We start from the raw sequence: 22,178 nt of genomic DNA, 5'->3' as shown, positions 1-22,178 counted from the left end.
ATTTCTTACAGTGGCATGGTTAAAGACAACTTCAGGCTCCCCAGTGGGTCCCAGCCCCCCTGGTTAAGAACCACTGCTCTAGTGTGAACTAGTGCTGCAACCATAGGCGGAGCATGTGTAAGGCTTAGCCTTCCTCTCGTTATGAACTTGAGACTAGAGTGGGATTTTCTCACTCAAACCACTGCCTGCTGCTGCTTCTGATTGCTTTTAGAGGGAAAAGCTGCCCACATTATTTATTTAATATTTAATATTTTTAGGGGATTTTATGGTACTGTAGTTATGATCCATTTACTACCTGTTAATCACTTTTAGAGCATAGACCTGAAAATAAAACTGTTGTAAATCTTGAAAAGATTAGAAAAATTAAAAAAAAAAAAAAGTGAAAAAAAAAAAAAATGTTATAGAAGTTTAAGCTTTTATTATGAAAAATGCACAAAAATGCTATTTTAAAATTTTATATGAAATATAAATTTTCCAAAACATGTTTTACTCTAAAACTGTGAGAAAATCAAGCCATAAATCTAAAAAAGTCATGCTCCAAATTTGAGGTTGATATCTCAAAAAATGAGCTTTCAGTAAGATTTTGTTTGGGCGCAGTACCAAACGTTTCCACTAGATGAAATTTTACTTCCCATTCGTTTCCAATGCTGTCATTTTTGACCTTTTCGAATCATGTCCATTAAAGTTTTGCACCATTCCGATGAAGTTAAAAACTCTAAAAAACCAAAATGTAAAATTCTTTGGTCAAAAATGACTGAACAGCACTAGAGGGTTAAGTTAGCACTGAACAAAAACACTGGTGTGGGATGTGTAGGTTGTGCGGTGACATGTAAACTATTCTAATCTATTTAAATGTGTTTTTAAATGGGAAGCGCATCTCCCTAGCTTTACCCTGGAGTTGGCTCATCCTCCGCCTATGGCTAAAACACTTGAATTAGCTCTCTGGAATGATCTGAATCAGTACTTTCTTAGTCCTTATTTGTTTATCAAATGGACAATGTCTTACCACGTCACTCTTAGTGGTGTAGACTCTATCTGCCAGACTCTCAATGGCGATCCACTTGACAGGCATCTTAGAGATGCGCCCTTGTCTGTAGTAGTCCCCATTATAGATCTTCTTAGACAAGCCAAAGTCAGCCACACACACATTCATGTTCTCATTTAACCTGGTAAGCAGAGGGACAGAAACTCAAATCAATATTGCATGTTCATTTCTGTACTACTGTAAGTAGCAAATGTAGAGGCATATGAACTGTGTATGAGCTTGTGTGTGTGTGTGTGTGTGTGTGTGTGTGTGTGTGTGTGTGTGTGTGTGTGTGTGTGTGTGTGTGTGTTTGTTTCACCCACATGCAGTTTCGAGCTGCCAGGTCTCTATGAATGAAATTTTTGCCACTCAGGTACTCCATTCCTCTGGCGATATCTGTCATGAACTTCACCAGCATTTGAGAGGGCAGAAACTACACACAGGAGACAGAGATATTTAGGATATTTAAAACAGTAATGATTTTGGTCTTCAAACAGCTGTAGAAAGCTAATGCATCTTCCAATGAGTTTTTTTGTGCGTGTTCCTCCTGTGACAGGCAGGTGGTGCCAGAGACTTTCCCAGATTCTGCTCTGACCACAGATATATGTCCATTGACAATAACAAAAATTATAGACCAGTGGGCGTTTAAAAACCCTTGCGGTACAACATGATTCCGAGGAATGTACTGAGTGTGTGCCTGACGTCTGTCATTTAGAGGAACTTAATTTATGATTGCAAAGGAGTTTCACAACTCTGGCCACGAGGATGTTCATCTAGCCTCAAAACAAACTAGTCATTAGTTTGATCTTGACAGAATCATTCGCTGTGAATGGCTTTGCTTTCCTTCACAGTGTTTGCATTCATAAGCGATGGTGTAACGTTTGTGAAAGAAGACTTCTTTTTGTAGCGCTGGTGCCAGATAGGATAGGCTGTATCACAGATGTGTCTGTATGAGCCAATGTTTCAAATCTGAGCATAAAATCTAAAATATTTAACTGTTTTTTTTTTTGTTTGTTTTTTTTTTTTTTTTTTTTTTGGTTAAAGGAATAGTTCACCCAAAAACAAAAGTCCTCATTTACTCACATTCATGTGGTTCCAAACCCTTTTTTTGTATGAACATTTTTATATTGCTTTTATGAAATAGAGCAGCATGAAAATTCTGCTATTATTATCTTCTTTTTAGTTTTGCAGAAGAAAGTCATTCATGTTTGTGTGAGCAGTTCCCTTTAAAAGGGAACTGCCACTCTTTTAGGTTGCTGAATCCTTTTTATTTCTTCTCTTTTTCACTTTTTATTCCAGATTTCTCTTTCTCTCATTTGTTTTCCAGTGTTTCAGGACATCCTCTAAAGCAGTGCGAGTGAACTCACCACCGGTGTGTCGCCGAGTCTGGAGTAGAGCAGGTAGCTGTGCAGGTCTCCGTGCTTCATGTAGGGAAGAATGACAACAGGAGATGGATAGCCTTCACTCTCCACTGTCTGCAGACACACACCTATCACACAAACACAGCCATGACTCTCATCAGTCAATCCGCCCTCTTACTTCTTCAAGGTCACTTTTAAAGAACACATGAAAAAAAAGAAAAAGAAAATGCTGTCGAATTTGTTAAGAAGTATTCCTGATCTTATTGTGTACCACACATTAGTGTATTAAAAAAAAAAAAAAAAAAAAGAAAAAAAATGTTTTAGTAATTCAATAAAAATGTTATTACTTTATAAACCTCTGTAAAGGCTATCACTTGGGCAAGGAAAAATTATATCAACCAACCAGATTTTTCACATTTTCTGAATACAGTGTCAGTGTAATGGCTCAGTTAAGTAACAGCACACTTCTCCTCATCAAACTGCCTGATCATTCATGTCTGCTAGTTAACAATAATAATATATGAACAATAATAATTGTAAAGCTGGCCAATCGCCACTAATAAGCATTGTTAGGAAAGTTACTTTTAAAAGTAATCCATTACAATATTGCGTTACTCCTTAAAAAGTAACTAATTGTGTTACTTAGTTACTTTTTATGAAAAGTAATACGTTAAGTTACTTTTGTGTTACTTTTTCTCATCTGGGCTGTGCTTGCTCATTTGTTTTTTTTAAATAACAAAAAAACAAAAGTTCTATTTTTGCCAAATGTTAAGGTCCTTTCACACCAGAAGTGAAATGAATAAGCCTCAGGCTGAAGGAAATGCAAATTTACGCCTGTACAATAGAGGGCGCAGCTCAAACAAACCTTTCAGCTGAGCTGCCATTCTGGACTGAAGAAGAAAGTTCAACACTCTTACTTCAGCAATCAAAATGAAAAATGAAATACAAATGTGGTTTATCTAAAGTCATTCTTGCTTTTTAGTCTGATTGAATTGGATCATGAGAGGTCAGCAGGAAAGACATTGGTTATTAAAGTGAGATTAAACACATTAAGTATATTTGTGTAATTTAACATTTAATTATTGCAGTTTTGCAAAATATTCTGAGTTTGCATTTCACTGTTTTTATTCATTTTGAGGAATACTGAATGTTTTCATGCAAGTGACATGAGTAAATGCTCATTTAGTCTAGAACTACAATAACCATCATGTTCAAACACGACGCCTCTGCACATCTGATTTCTCTCAACATGAGGACAGGAGAGCTGTCAGTCAATAGATGGGAAAACAAAGTAACTTGTGTTACTTATTTAAAAAAATCAACTCAGATATTTTTTTGTAAATTTAAAAGTAATGAGTTACTTTACTAGTTACTTGAAAGAAGTAATCTACATAAGTCCCCAAAGATGCCGACCACGGGGACGACCAAAGATGCGGTGACTCAACCGACTGAAGGAAGACACAAAGATCGTCAACCCTGCCCCGGAGAACGCTCTTGATCGCATGGAGAAAGCTTTGCAAAAAAATGGACCCTGCAGACGAGTGGGACTAACGTTCATAAGATCAATTCTGTTTTAAAAAAAAAATGATTCATAAGCAGAAGCACAGATTAAAATGTTGACTTGATGTCAGCTTTTATTTTGAGTTTATTCAATCCTGCTTTCACATCCTTGTTTCTGTGATGAAAATTCTTAGCTACTGAATATGATGCACTTACAGCGTTTTTTTTTTGTTTGTTTTTTTGTTTTTTTACAGTCGCTAGGACACAATTCTCAATACTTAGGTCACTATTCAAAACTCTTCACACAGTGAATACAGTATCAGTTTATGTGGGTTTACAGTGGATCATATTTCATTGCTTTGGCACAAAATGCATTCAATGACTACATCTTTCAAATTACATCACCTCTTTTCTCACGTAGACACAAACACCACCAAAACTCTATGAACCTACAGACCAATCTGCACGTTTACATACTCTGATCAAAAATGTTAAACTTAAAGTCCCACTGAAGTGTCTTGAAACGTGCAGCATTATTCAGTGTGTTGATGTAATTTCCACTGAAACAGGAAGACAGGGCAGGACATATGAAGCAGCTCCTCCCCTTTTTTTATAATAGCCAATAGTGTTTAGTTTATATCACAGCTCGGCCAGAGCCGTTGAACTCGGTAAAGCCTCATTTTCCTACTAATCTCTGTTTAATAACTGTTTCTCCTCCTAATCTCCTCTATATCGCTTTAAAATACAGCATACTGTGCAGAATTCAAATGGGTCCAATAATTTTGTGGTCTGTGCCGACTTGCACATATGATCTGCTCTGTGCTATCGTGTCTCTGGACCGGATCAGACTATGTGAGCCCTGTGGCGGTTCGTCTGACACTAACATGAAAACAGACTTCATTTGCCCCAATGGAAAGCATATTTACACTGTCTTAATCCTTTCCTATCCCCTATATAGTGCACACCATGTAGAAAAGAGTAAATGTGTGAACAAGTGACCAATTTTAGCCACAGCTGCAGAGTCTATTTATAATGTAGGGGCGGAACGCTTCTAGAAAGCATTTGATTGGACAGTAAATCTGATGAGAAGCTGAAGTGCAGAGTGATGTCATCAAAATCGTTGATCCAGATTGGCAGAAGTGAAAGAATGTTTGGAATGCTGAATGCAAATGTTGTCATTGTTTTGGAGCACACTAGCTTATACATAAGAGTAAGCCTAACATATTCATACTGAAAGCCCAAAAAAAACCTCAATTTTGATTTCATGGCAACTTTACGTTCAAAAGTTAGCATAATATAAAAATGAATAAAACAGCAATATGCAATTTGTACAGCAATGTAAACATGGACTATGTAACATAAACAGCAGTGAATTATAAGCAGCAGAGAGCGTCATTTTTGTTTTGTAAAGAAATTTTACTAAAGAAAATGTAAAATGCTGCCTGTTGTTTGTGTTTTTTAGGTCTTGTTTTATGATTGATAAAGTGTGTTTGTTGGGTGAAAACCTTTTCTAGTGTGACTAGATTCAAGAATGACTTGATTTGAGACATCTAAGTGTTTTGATAGTTACAGTGCATTTTGAAAGTCAAACTAACTGCTGTACCAAATTGAAAGTTGGTAAGGAGATCTGTGTGAAGAGTTTTGAAAAACCGACTTAAGTATTGAGAAATGTGTCCTAGCGGCTGTAAAAGAAAAAAAAAAAAAAAAAAAAAAAAACTGTAATACATTGTTATTACTATAATACCAATCAGTTAGATGGCTAATCTACAAACTATTAGTTGACTACCAATAGGAGTGAAGACATTAGATGTCATGTGATTGTCTCCTGTTACTGTATTTGGCGATATGGAGGAGAAGTGAGCAAATCTTCTTGTCGTTTTAATGTCAGGTGACTGTTTAGTGTTTTACTGAAATGGTGACCCTACTTACCTAGAAGCCGCATGACATTCTGATGATCGAACTCCTTCATGCACGCTGCTTCTCTCAGGAAATCTTCCATCTCGGTGCGAGTGCAGATAGCAACTGACCAAAACACAGCAGGAGGATGAAGTTAGTCGGATGGAAATGATTGCACGTGTTTTCAGAGATGCGGCGGTCTCTTTTGACTCACTTTTCATGGTCTTCACTGCCACTTTGAGCACAGAGTCCTCCTGAGTGAGTAAACCCTCCATAACAGAGCCGAACTCACCTGCACACAAACAAGCCTTTATCTGATCTGATCCTGAGTCCAGACAATACAGCTCACTGATCCCTACAACAGTTATGTAATGCTCACCTTCCCCGAGTGTTTTTCCCAGCGTTAGCTTATGTCTGTCCACCATCACGTCCTGTAACTTTTGTTTGAGCTCATCGCTGATCCCCAGAGAGTTTACTGAGAAATAAACAAGCCACCTCAGAGATTAGCATCAGTTTTCAGAGCCTCATTGAGTGTTTTCAACATCATACCAGAAAAACTATATAATCCTATTCTTTAGAGAGAATATTGTCTTTGACATTGACATAGTGATGTTTTCTCTTTGTATTGCAACACAATCACCAAGTGATTCAATCACGATCACATGATCACACAATCAACCAAAGTGAGTTGAAGGTGATATCTGTTGGCAGTCAATACACAGTACCTTCACACTTTACTTCAAGTGTCTGCAAGTGGTTCACAAGAACTTTGTGTTATATTATGTGTAAGGTGTTACGTATGTGTAAATCTAAACATTTTTAAGAGACAAATGGACTACTGTCTGTTTTATTTCTGTTCAGATGACAAAATTTATATTCGAAAATTATTGAAAGTCAAATGTCTTGTATGAAAATTAGGAATGTCGCTAACAGAGATGTCAAATTCAAGATATTAAGGAAAAACTGCTCTTGCTTTTTAATATTCTAATAATAACAATGTATAAAATAATAATAATGATACAATATTCTGGTTGCCTGAGATCCAAAAGTGGATTAAGACCTGATTAACAATACAATGAAGCAAACAGAGATGGGAAGTACATACAGTCCATGTCTTTTTCCCTCGCCTGACTTTTTTAATCCACTTGAAGAGTTTTGTTCTTCTCATACACACTGCAAAGTGTGTATGAGGATTTAAAAAGAGGATTTAAAAGAGTTTGCGAATCCCTTAAATGACTGAACAATTTGGTTCTGTTATTCTGAATTTTATAAACTGTGGTTGTCACTCTGTTAATGTTTAGGGAGCATTAGATTCATGAGTTTGCCATGAGTTTGACTTCCCAAAACCTTTGCTTTGGAACTCTGATTGAAGAATGAGATTGACACTCCTGCATTCAGCAGCTGTGTGTACGTGACCAAAGAGAACTTGAGTATGAAAGAACTCTATGATGTTGCAAGATTGTTTTTCGCTCTACAAATGAACCTAGAATGGAAATCAAGAGAGCAAGTGGGATAGAAAGAGAGTGAGAGCAAAGATGTTATGGAGCTTGTCCAAATGACATAAACCCTCCACCCTTTACTACTGCTCAAAACAAGCTCATATTCATATGAACGCTATCATGACCTTCATCTCTCACTATCTCACAACACATGATGTCAGGCTTCCCTGAAATTCTCTGGATCGGACAACAAATGTAATACAAACCTTGAGATAATGCAGATGTTTTCTATTCTAGAGAAACACTCAGCTTTTGTTTCAGTGATTCACCTCATGACAGCACTGAGATATGAATGAGAGTTATAGTCGATATTTGTAAATACTGGGGTTCAGCATAGGACACATCTCATTTACTCTCAACTCATTCTCAGGGCACAGGTGAGATGAAAAATTATTAAAGGGGACCTATTATGCCCCATTCACAAGATGTAATATAAGTCTCTGGTGTCCCCAGAATGTGTCTGAAGTTTCAGCTCAAAATACCCCACAGATCATTTATTATAGCTTGTCAAATTTGCCCCTTTTTGGGTGTGAGCAAAAACAGCATTTTTGTGTGTGTCCCTTTAAATGCAAATGAGCTGCTGCTCCCGGCCCCCTTTCCAGAAGAGGGCGGAGCTTTAACAGCTCGCACTTCGGTTGCTCAACAACAACAAAGCTGGAGAATCTCACGCAGGCAAAATGAAGATTGCCAGTAAAGGTGTTTAGCCTTACATCGTTCAAACCGGAGTTGACACTGATGGAGAGACTCAGGAAGAAGTTACAACTTTTAGAATGAAACTGGACATTTCTGAATGGTTAGTGGATAAATTTATGTAGTTGCTGTGGAGTTGATTCAACTCATCGACTAGCATGTTAATCTTTTGTGCAAAACCCGTATGGACGCCCACTATAGCGTACCTGTTTGCCAAATGGAGCCATTCACACCAGGCTAATGTTATGATTGCTATCAAATGCTATGAATGGTCTAATATTTTTTCCAAAATATCGCTCTGACAGAATTGAACTTGCAGGCTATCCAAGCTAGCAAGCTAACAAGACTCTAAATAGTGTTGCGTGCTCGTCTGTGCAACCAACGACAAAACAGTTAGCTGGTACACTGTTTTCACTTTCAAAAACAAAATGGCAGCGCTGTGGGTGAAAAAGTAAGATTTTTATGATATGACCCCTTAAAAGTTGTAGGAAATATTGGAAAAAACAAATCAAATGCAGTTGGATGGATGTGTCTCAGACATCTAATAGCCATCCAAACACAGCCATGACGTCTAGGCTAAAACAAGGCCAAATTTAGGCTGTCAGTGAAAATTTAATAGACGTCTAACCATAGCCCAAAAATAGACTAGTCATCAATTAGATGAACATCTCAAAGAAATGAAACCAAACACCTTGTAATCACTGTTGACTTTGCTTACATGATGGATTATCATACATCTCGCAAGTTATTTTGGCAAAAACGATATGTAACCAAATTCAAGGTTATTTTGGCTAGAAGTGGGTTACTCATAGCCGGACTACATCGGGTCTATAGTTAACCGAGATGGTGAAATGACGGCTATTGTTTGCTGGGGTATTCCTGATGTTAAAGGAATATTTCAGGTTAAGATTAAGTTAAGCTTTGTGTCTGTGTGTGTTTGTACTTGTACAACTATCTGTGTGAGGACCAGTTTGACCAGCAGAGTGAGGACAAAGAGAATAAAGTGAAGATATTTTGGCCGACCCTCTCTTTCTGAGACCCCTTTAAATGCCTGTTTGAGGGTCAAGACTTGGTTTTAGCTATAAGGTTATGATTAGGTTAAGGGTAAGGATTCAGGTTATAGGCACTTAGTTGAGATGGCTAGGGTTAGGGTAAGGAGCTGGAGATTGCATTGTGTCAATGAATGTTCTCACAAAGATAGATGTACTAGAATGTGTGTGTGTGTTGGGGGAGGTAGGTTGGAGGGTTCTGTCAGGTTTTAAAGCCAACACCCATTTCTCAAGTTTCCATATTATCATAAATATTGGTCTCTAGGTACACTTTTCCCTTTCTCTCTATCCAGTTGGTTGCTCCTGCATGTTGAGGCACATCAGTGTCAAACAGTCCCCGTCAGTGGTAAATCCAACAGTTTGAGGGTGAAATGTGATGCCAGGTTATGAGTGCACGCTCATTTCCTTCAAACCTCTGCCAAACAACAGTGAAAACATCTCAAGTGTACTCACATCTTCTGTCATGAAATACTCTTGACACCATTAACTTACATATATTCTTCACATCATCATGAAATGTTGCATTTTATGACAGTAAGTTTCCAGAGAGGAATATCACTGCTTACAAGACAGCAAAAGAATAATGTTACAGTTTAGGTTTTCAGTATTTAACCTAAATGTAAAAACGAAAACTAGAAGGCCCACCTAAGAGGTACAGAAGAAACTTCCATTGATCTGTTCTTGGCCAGGTGTTACTGATCTAGTTACAGCTTCATGTTCAAGCAAGTAAAGACTAAGATTCAGACAGTTTTAGATGTCGCTAGAGAAAAAGCAAACTCACGTGTGGCTTCTGTTGTGCGTCGGCTGTACGAGCGACGAGCTCTGTATCGAACGACGAGTTCACCGCTCTCCATCATGGGTTCAAATGCCTCACTGTACAACACACACAAACACACATCTTTCACATGAAACAGAATCCCTTTGTTTTTTTCATTCATTTATTCAGTCAATGTGTTTTTAGGTTATGTTATACCTAAAGTATACCTATAAATTACTAAACAAAAATACACTTAACAGACATTCCACATTTTCTCAGTACTTCATTTTACGAAAAAGAATGACAATTGACCCCAAGGAATCAAAATATGCCTTTTAGTTCATGTCTGTTAGCTCCGAGGTCATCTTCATGCTAACTGCTTGTCCTATGTAAGGTTATGAGTGGATGCTGGAGCATCCTCCTTCTGCATGTTAATGTGATGAAAGTCGGGAAAAACCCCTACAGATATATGCACTTAAAATGCACACTGTTTCCTTTCCAGGAAAATGAACTAAAACATTGATGACATCATCTCATGGGTGCACACAAATTTTGGTCCAATGATGTAAACAGTAAGCTGCAAATTATTTCATCGGGTCTAGTCAACTGTGGAACAATTTGGGTGAAAAACATTTTAAGAGATTATTTTCTTAAAGAGGCCATATTATGCCCAAAGTCTTGATGTTGTTTTGGGCTCTATAGAACAGGTTTTCATGTTTGAATGTTTAAAAAACATTATTCCGTTTTGGTCAAGCGTTTCAAGTGTGTTTGGGAAATGTCCCGCCCTTTACCATAACCACCAGTTTCAACACACTGCTGACTAACTCAACCAGGCCGGGCCCGTTTATTCAGCGTATGACTTATTTAAATGAGGAATATTTTGACGTGTTTGTTCCTGGAAGAAACCTCAAGACTACAATGGAGGATTTTCAGGGAGTTCAGAAACAGTGCGCATGGATAAAGAGAATAAGCGGGCATTTACACAACACCATTTTCTACTAAAAATGGAAAACTTTTTATGCATTTTGGCCGATCATTTACACGACAATGGGGCCTGAAAACGCAAACTTTTGAAAACATGTTTCAAAGTGCAAGTTTTTGAAAACAATACCATTATCATCTCCGTGTAAAGGACAAAAATGTGAATCTGTGTAAACTGTGATATCATGTGACTACATCGCCATCTACTGGCCTGGCATGAGTAGTACAGCGTTTTTTTAGTCGTTTAGCGGATCCGTGTGAACAGGGATCATTTTGACAATGGTGTCACCTGTATGTGAAAAACGCAAAGGAAAAACTTTTACGTTTTTAGTACATCGCTGTAGTATAAATGTACCCTGACTCCCTTTGGAGTGACTTTGTGCTTTGCAGACCTTCTTCATGCGCAAACAGCAACATTACACACTAAAGAAAGCTGAACATAAAAAAAAGCATAATAGGGCCCCTTTAATTTTCAGTCAGTCAATCAGTTTCCTGCCATTTTTCAGATAGGTTTAATAGTAGCTTTGACATCTCTGCTGAAATCCACAGCGTCAGAACCATGGGGGAAAAAACAGCAAAATGTGTGTGGCCACTGAATGGAAAAGACAGTAAAAGCCTCATCACCACCCACCCGAATCGTGTCTCCTTCCGCCTCAGCCTGGTCACGTACACAGCCAAGAGCACAGCAAGAGCGACAGCAACGGCGATGGCCATCACCACGTACCACCAGTGCCAGGAGAACGCTGGAGGACTCGAGAGACCTACACACATAGAAAATCACATTTCAAAAGACAATAATGTCCATTTAAACTTGATTATAATGAGGAAAAACATACAAGCACTAATGTGTATGTATAGCTATGTTTCAAACCCTAGCGAACTGCCTGGATTAACTAAACAGGATTTCAAGACATGACTGGCTCTTGAGTGTAATGTATTTTCCATCTGTGTTTGTGAACTAATGTACCAGTTATCAATGTAAAGCTGCTTTGACACAATCTACATTGTAAAAAGCGCTATATAAATAAAGGTGACTTGACTTGACTTGACAATCGGCTATATATTTTAAATATATAGTTAAATATTTAGCTATATTTTAAAATACAATATGTGAGCAGCACGGATTAGGAGAGAAAACAGATGTAAAGATCCGACAGTTGTCGCATTACATATAGTGGCATTTAGCTACTTTTTGAGCAGGCTTTAGCTACTTTCCATTGAAAATAGTAGGCAACACTGATAGTGACTGATTTACTGTTTTGAACCTGAGCATGCAAATGACACGTCCAGTGTGCGACGCAATGCGGCGTGGCACTTCTCGTTCAGTGCGCGACTGGCCTACTGGAAATTAAAGATGAGATGGCCAGTAATTTCCTACAATTAAATTCTGACCAAAAAAAAAAACTCTAAACATAAGCTGCTACAAACACTGAGATCAATATTTCTACAGGTCTTTCACCTGGATGTCAAGCTCAATAGGGATTTTTGCTTCACAACATTCTTCCTCCTGAGAAATCTAAGTTACGAAACATGCTTTCTGTTCCTGATGCAGAGATGCTAGCCCAGTCATTCATGAACTCAGGATTATTGTAATGTGCTTCTTGTTGCAAATTAGTCACGGCTAGTGAGGTTTAAATTACTGAAGAACCCCTGAGCTGTAGACATGGTAAAATTATCATAATCTCCTTTCTGTTCTTTACAAACAACTGTGAATTTAAACAAGAGCATCTAGTTAAATTACACCAGGCTAGATTCAAACCTGGCTTACACAAATAAGTGATACCATACCGTGTTGCACTACGCTCACCAGAGCAATTTCTGACACATCTTAATATTTTATCATGGTCATCTGGTCACCCTAAAACACATCCGTAGGAGACTATAAACTCTGTGTGTGTGTGTGTGTGTGTGTGTGTGTGTGTGTGTGTGTGTGTCTGGGGGTGGATGTCTGCTTTGTTCAGTTGGTCACTGGTTGAATTAGCTCATTAAATGACCTCAGTGCAATATGTCCATATTTACAACAGGGCGTGCTGCTTCTAGAAATTGTTCTTAAGTCTCTGTCTCTCTTTCCTCATGCCGCCCACTCGACTAAACTCCTCACGGGTTCTGCCAATAACTGATTTCCTTTCATTTCTTTCTGTTCCTTTCTTTCCTTCATTTGTTTTTTCCTCTTTTCTGAGATCGCAATAGCAAACACAAAAAAACAAGAAGGGACTAAATAAGGGAAGTAAAAAGGAAAAGTCCACTTCCATTTCTTAAGTGGTCTGGATTTCTTGGGGCACCAAATCACTTACATGTCTGAAATCACTTTAGTCAAATAACATCTTGATTAAAACATACAAATGTAAAAAGGTTTCTTTCAGGGTTAGGTTTAGGCTAGTTTATATTGATCTAATTAAATTAAATCAAATTTAATTAGATCAATATAAAAAAAACTAAAGTCAATGGGAAGTTCGCACCATGGTATAAAAACACTTGAATGTGTATGTCACTCACCTCTGGATTGCCCGGTTTCTGAAAAACATTGCAAGAAAAGAGACCATTCAGTGGAAATGTTTGACCTGTGAGTATTTTAGATTATAGTATGTCTGCTTTCATACCTGCATGAACAAGCATGATGGTTTGGAGGGGCGTCCAGGGTCCCTGTCCGGCACCGGTGTACGCACACACTCTGAAGGAAACATTTGATAGGGGTGCTGAGATATTGACGGGCAGCTCTGTGTCCAAACCCGTGTCCACCATAACCTGCCGGAACGGACATATGCAGATGAATCAGTGATAAACAACAACTGAACCCTGCTGAAAAAAACAGCATTGATGGTCACCTGCATAAGGTATGTTTTTCATGCAGGGACCTGTGTGGGATGCTGGTTTCTGGTCACCAGCATGGGAAGCAGAAGTGCTGATGGACCAGCTAGACCAGGACCATACCAGCTCTAACCAGAATCTAACCAGAAATTTCTTTCGAAGCTGCTTGAAAAATTTGTCACTGCTCAACTTCAATTGTATTTGTTATCTCATAACCTCTACGAATGTTTCCAATCACACACTCCATGGCACAGAGACAGGACTTCTTAAGGTTATCAGTGACCTCCTTATGGCCACTGACTCAGGCTTCACTAGCATTTTAATTCCTTTCCTCGGAAACTGGGATAGGCACCAGCCCTATGACATAGAAGGTCGTGTAAGGAATAAAGAAAGAAGACCTTTCCTCTGCTTTTGACACAATCTCTCACAGTATTCTCATTTCACGACTCTCTGCTCTTGCTATTTCTGGAACTGCCCCGTCCTGGTTCACTTCCTACCTGTCTGACCGTCAGCATTACATCTCTATCTGCCAGGATAAGTCCACTACTGCCCCGTCTCACACGGTGTTCCCCAGGGTTCTGTTCTTGGACCTTTACTGTTCATCATCTACATGCTCCCATTAGGTAATATTATCCGTCATCATGGCCGTCATCAGCTTCCATTGCTATGCAGATGATACCCAACTCTATATCCGTTCTCAACATAATGCTACTTTTCCCACCAACTCTATACTGGCTTATATTAATGATATAAATGCTTGGATGACCAGCAGTTTTCTCAAACTCAACACTGATAAAACAGATTTACTTCTTGTTGGTTCCTTAAAATTGTAGCTCCTTTCTGTGTTGACAATGTTAACATTGCTGGAGTCTTGGTTTGACCTTCCACCACTGTTAAAAACTTTAAGATTAATAATCTTTGACACTTCTCTCTCTTCTTCCTTCCTCAAATTTCTTCACTCACTAAGAGTGAGTGTATAATATTGCAAAGCGACCTTGAGTCTGCAGAAAGGTGCTATACAAAGTAAACTTATTATTATTATTATTATTATTAAACCAGCCTAGACCGACATGGAATTAATGTTGCTTTATGCTGTATTTTCAGCAAAGCAACGATGTTAGAGATGTTAGAGTCAACATGAAACACAAAATGTCCTAACAAAGATGGCAATATCCGAAAACCTTGTCCTTATGGGGACATTTTTTTGGTCCCCATGAGGAAAACAGCTTATAAATCATACTAAGTGAAGTATTTTTGAAAATGTATAACTGCAGAAAGTTTTCTGTGATGGGTAGGTTTAGGGGATAGAATATACTCTTTGTACAGTATAAAAATCATTATGTCTATGGAAAGTCATATGGAAAGAGAGAGAGAGAGAGAGAGAGAGAGAGAGTGTACGGTTACCTCTTCCATATTCGGTGCGCTATACTCCACCATGTATCCCTGTAGTTGGCCGTTCATCTTTCCAGAAGGTTCTGACCATCTCAGGAACACTTCTGTTCCGTTCACCACAACCGTCACATTGTCTGGGGCCGAATCCGGAACTAAAATGCAAATAAAACAACAAAAATTATCAAAACTGTGTGACAGAAACTAACCAACTGAACCAACATAGAACATCTACACTCTTATTGTTGTTTATCAGTGGATAAGATGCTTAGGGTGCGTTCACACTTGTAGTTCGGTTCGTTTGGTTTGTTTGGTCCGTACCAAAAAAAAAAAAAAAGAAAGAAAACATTTAGTCCTGTTCTGATTACCGCTCAGATTGGCAATTTTTTCACCGAATCAAAAGATACCTAATCTAAAGGCACAGGGACACGTTCACAACCTGACTGGTCGGATTTTATGACGTATTGCCTATTTTGAGACGGAACTTACCGAACATCCAAAACAATGCTGTGTGCTGAGAAAAATGCTCTTGTTGTGTGTGCGTAGCATGCATATGATGGTATTTTGGCCAGCGGAGAACTCATGAAGAGCTTATAAAATGGATAAAGGAGTCAAAACTGCGGCGGGAATCCCTCCGTCACACACACAAATGATCTGCCGCGTGGAGGCGCGCGTCTGATGCCCGTGATGGGCAAACTTGCGACTATGTCGAGAAAAACCGATATGCGTGAGGATTCTGTCTTTTTTAGGGTCTCTTCTTCCTGTTTTTGGTTCGTTTACCTGTCTTTGGTCCGTGTTGCATTCATTTATCATTCGGACCGCACCAGAGTTTGTTTGGAAGCGGACCGAGACCCATCTCTTCAGCGGTCTCGGTCCGCTTGTTTGGTGCGCACCAGGGTTCAGATGGCAGCGTTCGCACATGTTCAAATGAACCGCACTAACAGAGCGATTGCACCAGGGTTCGTTTTAATCGCACCAAACATGACAAATGTGAACAGGCCTTAGATGCCCTGATTTCTGAGACAGCAATGCAGCTATTAGATTTGCGATCGCACCTTCATTTCATTCATAAAGTTTACACTCGTTCACTTCACACACTTATTATTGTGTAGTGATTTTTGAGATGTATGTATAATATAATGCTATGATCCCCTAGCTCACCTGTTATCCAGCAAGCAAACACAAGCAGTGAATAGGCCGAATAATATTTTTCCAATTATTCGGTAGAAACCGTTATTTGTTTTGAAGCCATTATCTATGCCTTTTCCGAATAAGGTATTCGGCTTCGGGCACATCCCTACATATGAGAGGTATAATTTCATCTGTCCCAACATTGACTATCAAAGAGAGTGTCTTTACTGAAGAGAGAGTCACTTACTAATACACATCACTTATACATCATATGCAGGGATAAGTTTGTTTAGTTTTTTGTACATAGATTAAAATATGTCACATTTGTTCTTGTATGCATTTCATTAATTTTGCTTGCTTTATAAGGGATTTTTGATCATGTATTTGATGTCTTTTATAATTTCAAGATGCAAGATGACTTTGTCCATCGCTGCTACATTTACCAGCAGATTTAATAGCATGACCTCTATATTGACTCGTTATAATTCTGATGCAAAATAACTACATGCCACTCACTTGTGATGTGATGTGGTCATGCGACAACAATGTAAAGTACAGCTGCTACTATGTGAAACATTGCACAATGCCTAGTTTCACTTTTTTAATGAATAGTAAACACAAGTGTTCTCTGCTGTATTCAGCAAGTAGTAAGATTGTATTACAGTCTGAACATAGCCATATTTTCACTTTTGAGTTATTCTGCAAAAGTGTAGCAAAAAGCCTCTTTTACTTTTCTCTCTGTTTCTTTGTTAAACTCATTTCACTGCCACTCTCTGTTTCTAATCCAGAGCAGCGGAAATAAGAGCACAGACTGGCAACGGTCGCAGTAACGGTCTGGAAATAGCTCTCTCTCTCTCTCTGTGTGTGTGTGTGTGTGCGTGTGTGTGTGTGTGTGTGTGGTGTGTGTGTGTGTGCCAACATCCCAGAACAGAATTCTCTTAAACATCAGAATCAAAACAGTTTCTTAGCACATTTTTTTCTTCATTGCAGGTATGATAGAAAGCTTATTCTTTGTCATTTCTTCCTGTAAACACACAGTCTGCTGGTCCCTGCGCTGGAGACGTTGAGGAACATGGCGCAGCATTCAGATGATGTTATCAGGAGGAGTTTCACGTCTGATTGTTTCCACATGTGTCTCTGGCTCATGGCTGTGAAAATACACTTTTGTCAAAAGCGCTCTGCCTTTCTCTCCCGTCTCTATGGCTTAACCTTCTCCCTCAGTAACTTTCCTTTTTGGAAGTCTTCTCTTAAACTTCCACTACGATCAAGCACACAGTTCAAAGAAAAGAAAAAAAATGGGAGACAGGAAACTGGCTGTTACTAAAACTGGAAGGACCTAGTCATAAATCCAACAGGTATTGTGTGTAAATCATTGAGAGTGCAGTGGTGGTAGTCGTGGTGGTGGGTGGGTGTGGGGGTCAGTTTGGATCCTACTATATTACTGAATTATATACGTGACCTGGACATGTTTTAGTGAGATTTACCAGTAAACCTTGGTCAGCATTTTGAGTTCTTTGACTATGAAACTATGAGTCAAGTGTTTCTTTGAGCATGTGCTGCTTTACAATGCCTGAACCCCAGTCTTAAAGCAATTAGTCACAAATTGCATTGTTTACTGTTTGCGGTCGCACGCGGTGTAAAATGTGCTTTCAGAAAGGTTTCCTTTGATTGTTCTCTCATGCAGACAGGGCTGTGTTTATAGGAATATATGCCACGTACACAAAATTCAGTTGCCAATTAACCTTTTACTGCTAAATTCTGTAAACACACAGTTCAGTGATTTGCGGAGTGAAAACCACATTCTACAGTTGAATTAACTCGAAAAAAAAATGCCGGTAGTGACAATCGCATTTACAAAAAAATTTATACAGCGTGTACTGAGCTGAACTGAACTGAACTGAACAACTAGTTGTTAATGCTTTATTTAAACACATCTGTATGCGCAAGAAAAACACAGGGAAAGAGGCAACTCATTCATGTTGCTAGATCTTGCCAAAAAAAGCCCATAATAAACCAAAATAAATCCAAATGCTTTATACTGAATATGAGACCAAAATGCCTTATAATAAGTGGAGATGGCAACACTTCAAGAATGCGCTCTGTGAAGCAGCTTTCAAAGCTGACACAAAACATGTCTACAGCAGTCAATCATCACAATTTCGGAAGTGAGTTGTATTTTATACACACACAGAAATTAAATATTTAGGGGATTCACTCCCGTGTTTAAATGCAGTTGTCACTCCTGAAACTTTACGATGTGTACCAAGCGTGCCGCACAAGTCCTGAAAAGTGAAGCCAAAGTGTCTCGATCGCCCCCAGGTGGTTGGTCCCAGTATAGGTCATAAACCCCGCACTCTCCATGTAATCTTATGAAAGTGAGACAAACTAAATTAAATTACACTAATTACCAAAGAGTTTCTGTCATTTTGTGTAGTTTTTATCACGTTGATGTATGTTCAAGTGTTCGTTTTTTAAACAAGTTTGGTTTTAGTTAGTTATTTGAAGTAGTCACTCAGGCACCACCAGACTTTTTTCGGGATTTTTGGGAGGAAATTGAAGCTTTAACTTTATTTTCTACATTTCTAGCTGTTTATTTCACACCGACATAATGAGTTGTTAAACCGTACTAACTGATTCTGCGGGAGTATTGGCGGGACCTTGATAGCGTGCGGCTACACTTCATGCTCACTACTGCGCAGACTTAAATCCCGAATCAGCACAAGATGTCAGCAACATATTGGGACACTGGCGGCTTCACTTTTTGACAGTGGAAGAAAGTGGAGGTGCATCGTACATATTTTTTTACAGGCTGATGTGTATGTGGCTATAGTGCAGCAGACTGTCACTTGTAATACGTGGAGGACAGTGTTAGTGAATAACCAATAATAACTGACATTACATTTCGTACATTTTCAGTAGCAAGATAATAACTCAGCATTTTTCAAAACAATATATTTTCCAGTTACATAACCCTTGGGTATGCTTCATTTTTTTTTTTTTTTTTTTTTTTTTAATATTAACAGAATTTTTCATTTTTGGGTCAGCTAACCCTAGTAGGGATGTAAGACATGAGTTCATTTATTTACAGCTGTTGAGCAACATTGCAACTTATTATAGAGTTCAACTGATCACAGATGTATGAGATGTAAGGAGGAGAAGAGTAGATGTGATTATGATTATGATTATGTAAGTTCAGCTCACAGGTTTAAGCTAATCCGTTCAAACAGAAAGTGCCAAACCGATTTCGTTGTATCAGCGGATATCAGCGATCAGCTTTGTTTTTTTTTTCTCTCTCTCTCTCTCTCTCATCCCTTGGGGAATGTGGGACTCTGGGAAACTAGTAAAGAGTATGTTTTTTCTTTCTTCACAAACCCCCTCCTCTTTTTCCTGTCCTATCCATCACAGCATTGCTCTGCCCCATTCACTTTTCCCACAGTGTGTGCATGTCTGTATTTCATTCCTTCTTTTTTTTTGGCAAGAATAAATCAAAGGTCATGTAAGGTCAGGGCAGATGAGACAGGGGCCGCTACATGAAACGGGGGAGGGAAAGAAACCAATGTAGCGTGTTTTGGGAAAGCAGGGAATTCTTTCTTGAGGAGAATTTGTAGGATTAGTGCTTAGAGCAAGAGAGAGATGAAAATTTTAATGCTCAGAGTTTGCTCTTTTTATAGCTCATAAGTAACATGGTGTTGTTCTCAGTTAAGTATCAACTTTGTCTAAGATGTTTCTCCTAAAATTTTAGGGGGACATATCAAAATTCAAATGGACTAATCAAATATTTGTTGACACACATTAGAGCTATAAAATTCATGTAGCAGCACAGATCATGGAAGAATCTGAAATATTTGAGTTTATATTTCTCTTTCTCTCATACATCTGTGATCAGTTAAACTCTATAATAAGTTGCAATGTTGCTCAACAGCTGTAAATAAATGAACTCGCGTGTTACATTCCTACTAGGGTTAGTTGACCCAAAAATGAAAAATTCTGTTGTTATTTACTTTTCCACAAATCCATAAGATCATTGATCAACACACATACACAAAGCACTTATAATATGATAAATGATGCTTGACCACTGAGGGTTATTCTTGTGTGTCCCACAAGTGTGGTTGAGCTTCTGTTTAGCATATTTGATGTGCTCTATGTATGTGTTGTTAATGCTTATATGTGAATAAAAGCCTAAATTAAATATGTTCATCATATAAAGCGATTGTGTTTCTTCAGAAGACTTGGATCAAACCGCTCAATTCATATGGATTACTCTTAATGTGTTTTTATGAACTTTTTGAAGCTTGAAGATTTTGGTTGCGTGGACTTTCAGTGGATGGACAAAAAATATCAGAGAATATATATATATAAATATATATATTGCAGTATGAATGGTATGACACATTTGTAACGTGGTATATATCATCACATAACCCACATAATCTTTTCTTGTGGGGAGAAAGACTGAGAAAGGCAGAACAGAGGGACATCAAAACAAAAAAGGCATTTGAGTGTGAAGAGATGCTAAAGAAAAGGTTCGAGTCTGCCACCCTGGACTAACAAAATAAACACACTAGAAACACGCAAACCAAAAACAACACCACACCTACACACACATATAAACACACAGTGCAGCCAAACATGACCAAAACACTCTCCTGGAAAAAATGAAACATTTCCTTTACTCCTCCATCATTCCATCCCACGTACTGACACAGCACTGACGTAAATTATTCAATGGAGATTGAAAAGACGAATAAAACTAAATCTGGTAAAGCAGAAGACACACGTGAAATCACAAGTGAAACCTTTTTAAAGACGACATGAGATGGCAAACCCATTTTACAAACCCATGTATTGTATAATATGTGTGTATATACTAATTTGGTATGCGTATTCGAGGAGAGGGCTCCGGGATTGGAATTTGGCCCAAACCCAGAGCACCCCCACCCCCATCCCTGGCTGGGATATAGGAATAATCGAGAATGAGGAGTTGGGGTGGAGGAGGGATGCTGGAAAAACTGTCATGGAACCGAGGTAAGTCAGCTCTCTCTCTCTCTCTATATATATATATAGAGAGAGAGAGAGAGAGAGAGAGCCTCCTCTCACTCTGATTGGGTAGATTATGTGAACGTGCTCCTCCCGAACTTTGTTAAAGTGCCCCATTATGCTATTTTAAAGGTTCTTAATTTTGTTTTGTATGTCTCCTATATCAGGTTTACATGCATCAAAGGTCAAAAAATGCTTTCATTTTCTCATAATATACATTGTACATCACCACATTTTCAATGATTCTCAAACGACTCGTCCGATGCTTCAGTCTCTCTAAATCCCTCCTTTCCGCGACCCTGCCCTGCTCTGATTGGCCAGATGGCACATTCTGTTGTGATTGGTCTACCGCTAACACCGTATGCAGAAAAGAAACGCCCATTACCATAACTGATTCAGCTCCGGAGGCTTCCGGAGCTCAGCGATTGTACCATTGTAAAGACAGTAACTATGGCTTCAATTTTACCATATCAGTCCGGAGCTTCAAGGAAATTCTTCTTGTGCTCGCATTAACTCACCAGGGGCCTCATTTATAAAATGTGCGTACGCACAGATTTGATCTTAGAGTGTGTGTACGCTTAAATCCACGCCAACGTTCATATTTATAAGAATGTTCTTTGATGTGGAAAAAGTGCTAAGCAGCACATCAGGGTCTGAGCAGACGTACGCACTTTTCCTTGTGGCAGAGAGTCGGAGAACTGCAGGTATGTGGAAATCTAAGCAATTCTTGCCACATCAAGCAAAGCATTTGGACATTGCCTGGTGCTCTATTATATGTTAATGACATTAACTCTTTCCCCGCCAGTGCTTTTTAAAAAAGTTGCCAGCCACCGCCAGCATTTTTGATCATTTTCACAAAATTTTCATGGCCCCCAGAATATTTTGCTGTATGAATATCTGAACATGCAATATATCAAAAGAAAGAACAGAGCCCCATTTTTTCTAGTTTCATGCATTCTTTTTTTTTTTTATTAAAACACTTGAAAAGGTAAGTTTCTTTAAAAAAAAAGCAACATTTTGAGCAAAAATCTGAGAAAAACATGTTTTTGTCAA

The 22,178-nt window shown here is 38.5% G+C and overlaps 1 protein-coding gene across 1 annotated transcript in view; it reads right to left on the bottom strand.

Annotated features, from left to right (window-relative positions):
- The window catches only part of LOC127496258 (tyrosine-protein kinase receptor UFO), a 45,317-nt gene that overhangs the window by 5,391 nt on the left and 17,748 nt on the right, over nt 1-22,178 (bottom strand). The window contains exons 8-18 of the mRNA XM_051864053.1: nt 14,970-15,109; nt 13,358-13,502; nt 13,254-13,271; nt 11,389-11,518; nt 9,801-9,892; nt 6,161-6,256; nt 5,996-6,073; nt 5,815-5,907; nt 2,392-2,513; nt 1,348-1,457; nt 1,007-1,166 (exon numbers count right to left, since the gene is read on the bottom strand). Of these exons, the coding sequence (XP_051720013.1) occupies nt 1,007-1,166; nt 1,348-1,457; nt 2,392-2,513; nt 5,815-5,907; nt 5,996-6,073; nt 6,161-6,256; nt 9,801-9,892; nt 11,389-11,518; nt 13,254-13,271; nt 13,358-13,502; nt 14,970-15,109 (1,184 nt within the window). The remainder of the gene's footprint in view (nt 1-1,006; nt 1,167-1,347; nt 1,458-2,391; nt 2,514-5,814; nt 5,908-5,995; nt 6,074-6,160; nt 6,257-9,800; nt 9,893-11,388; nt 11,519-13,253; nt 13,272-13,357; nt 13,503-14,969; nt 15,110-22,178) is intronic.

This window comes from Ctenopharyngodon idella, chromosome 15 (genome assembly GCF_019924925.1).
Source record: "Ctenopharyngodon idella isolate HZGC_01 chromosome 15, HZGC01, whole genome shotgun sequence".
Taxonomy (NCBI): domain Eukaryota; kingdom Metazoa; phylum Chordata; class Actinopteri; order Cypriniformes; family Xenocyprididae; genus Ctenopharyngodon; species Ctenopharyngodon idella.
This window is presented reverse-complemented; position numbering and strand designations above follow the sequence as displayed.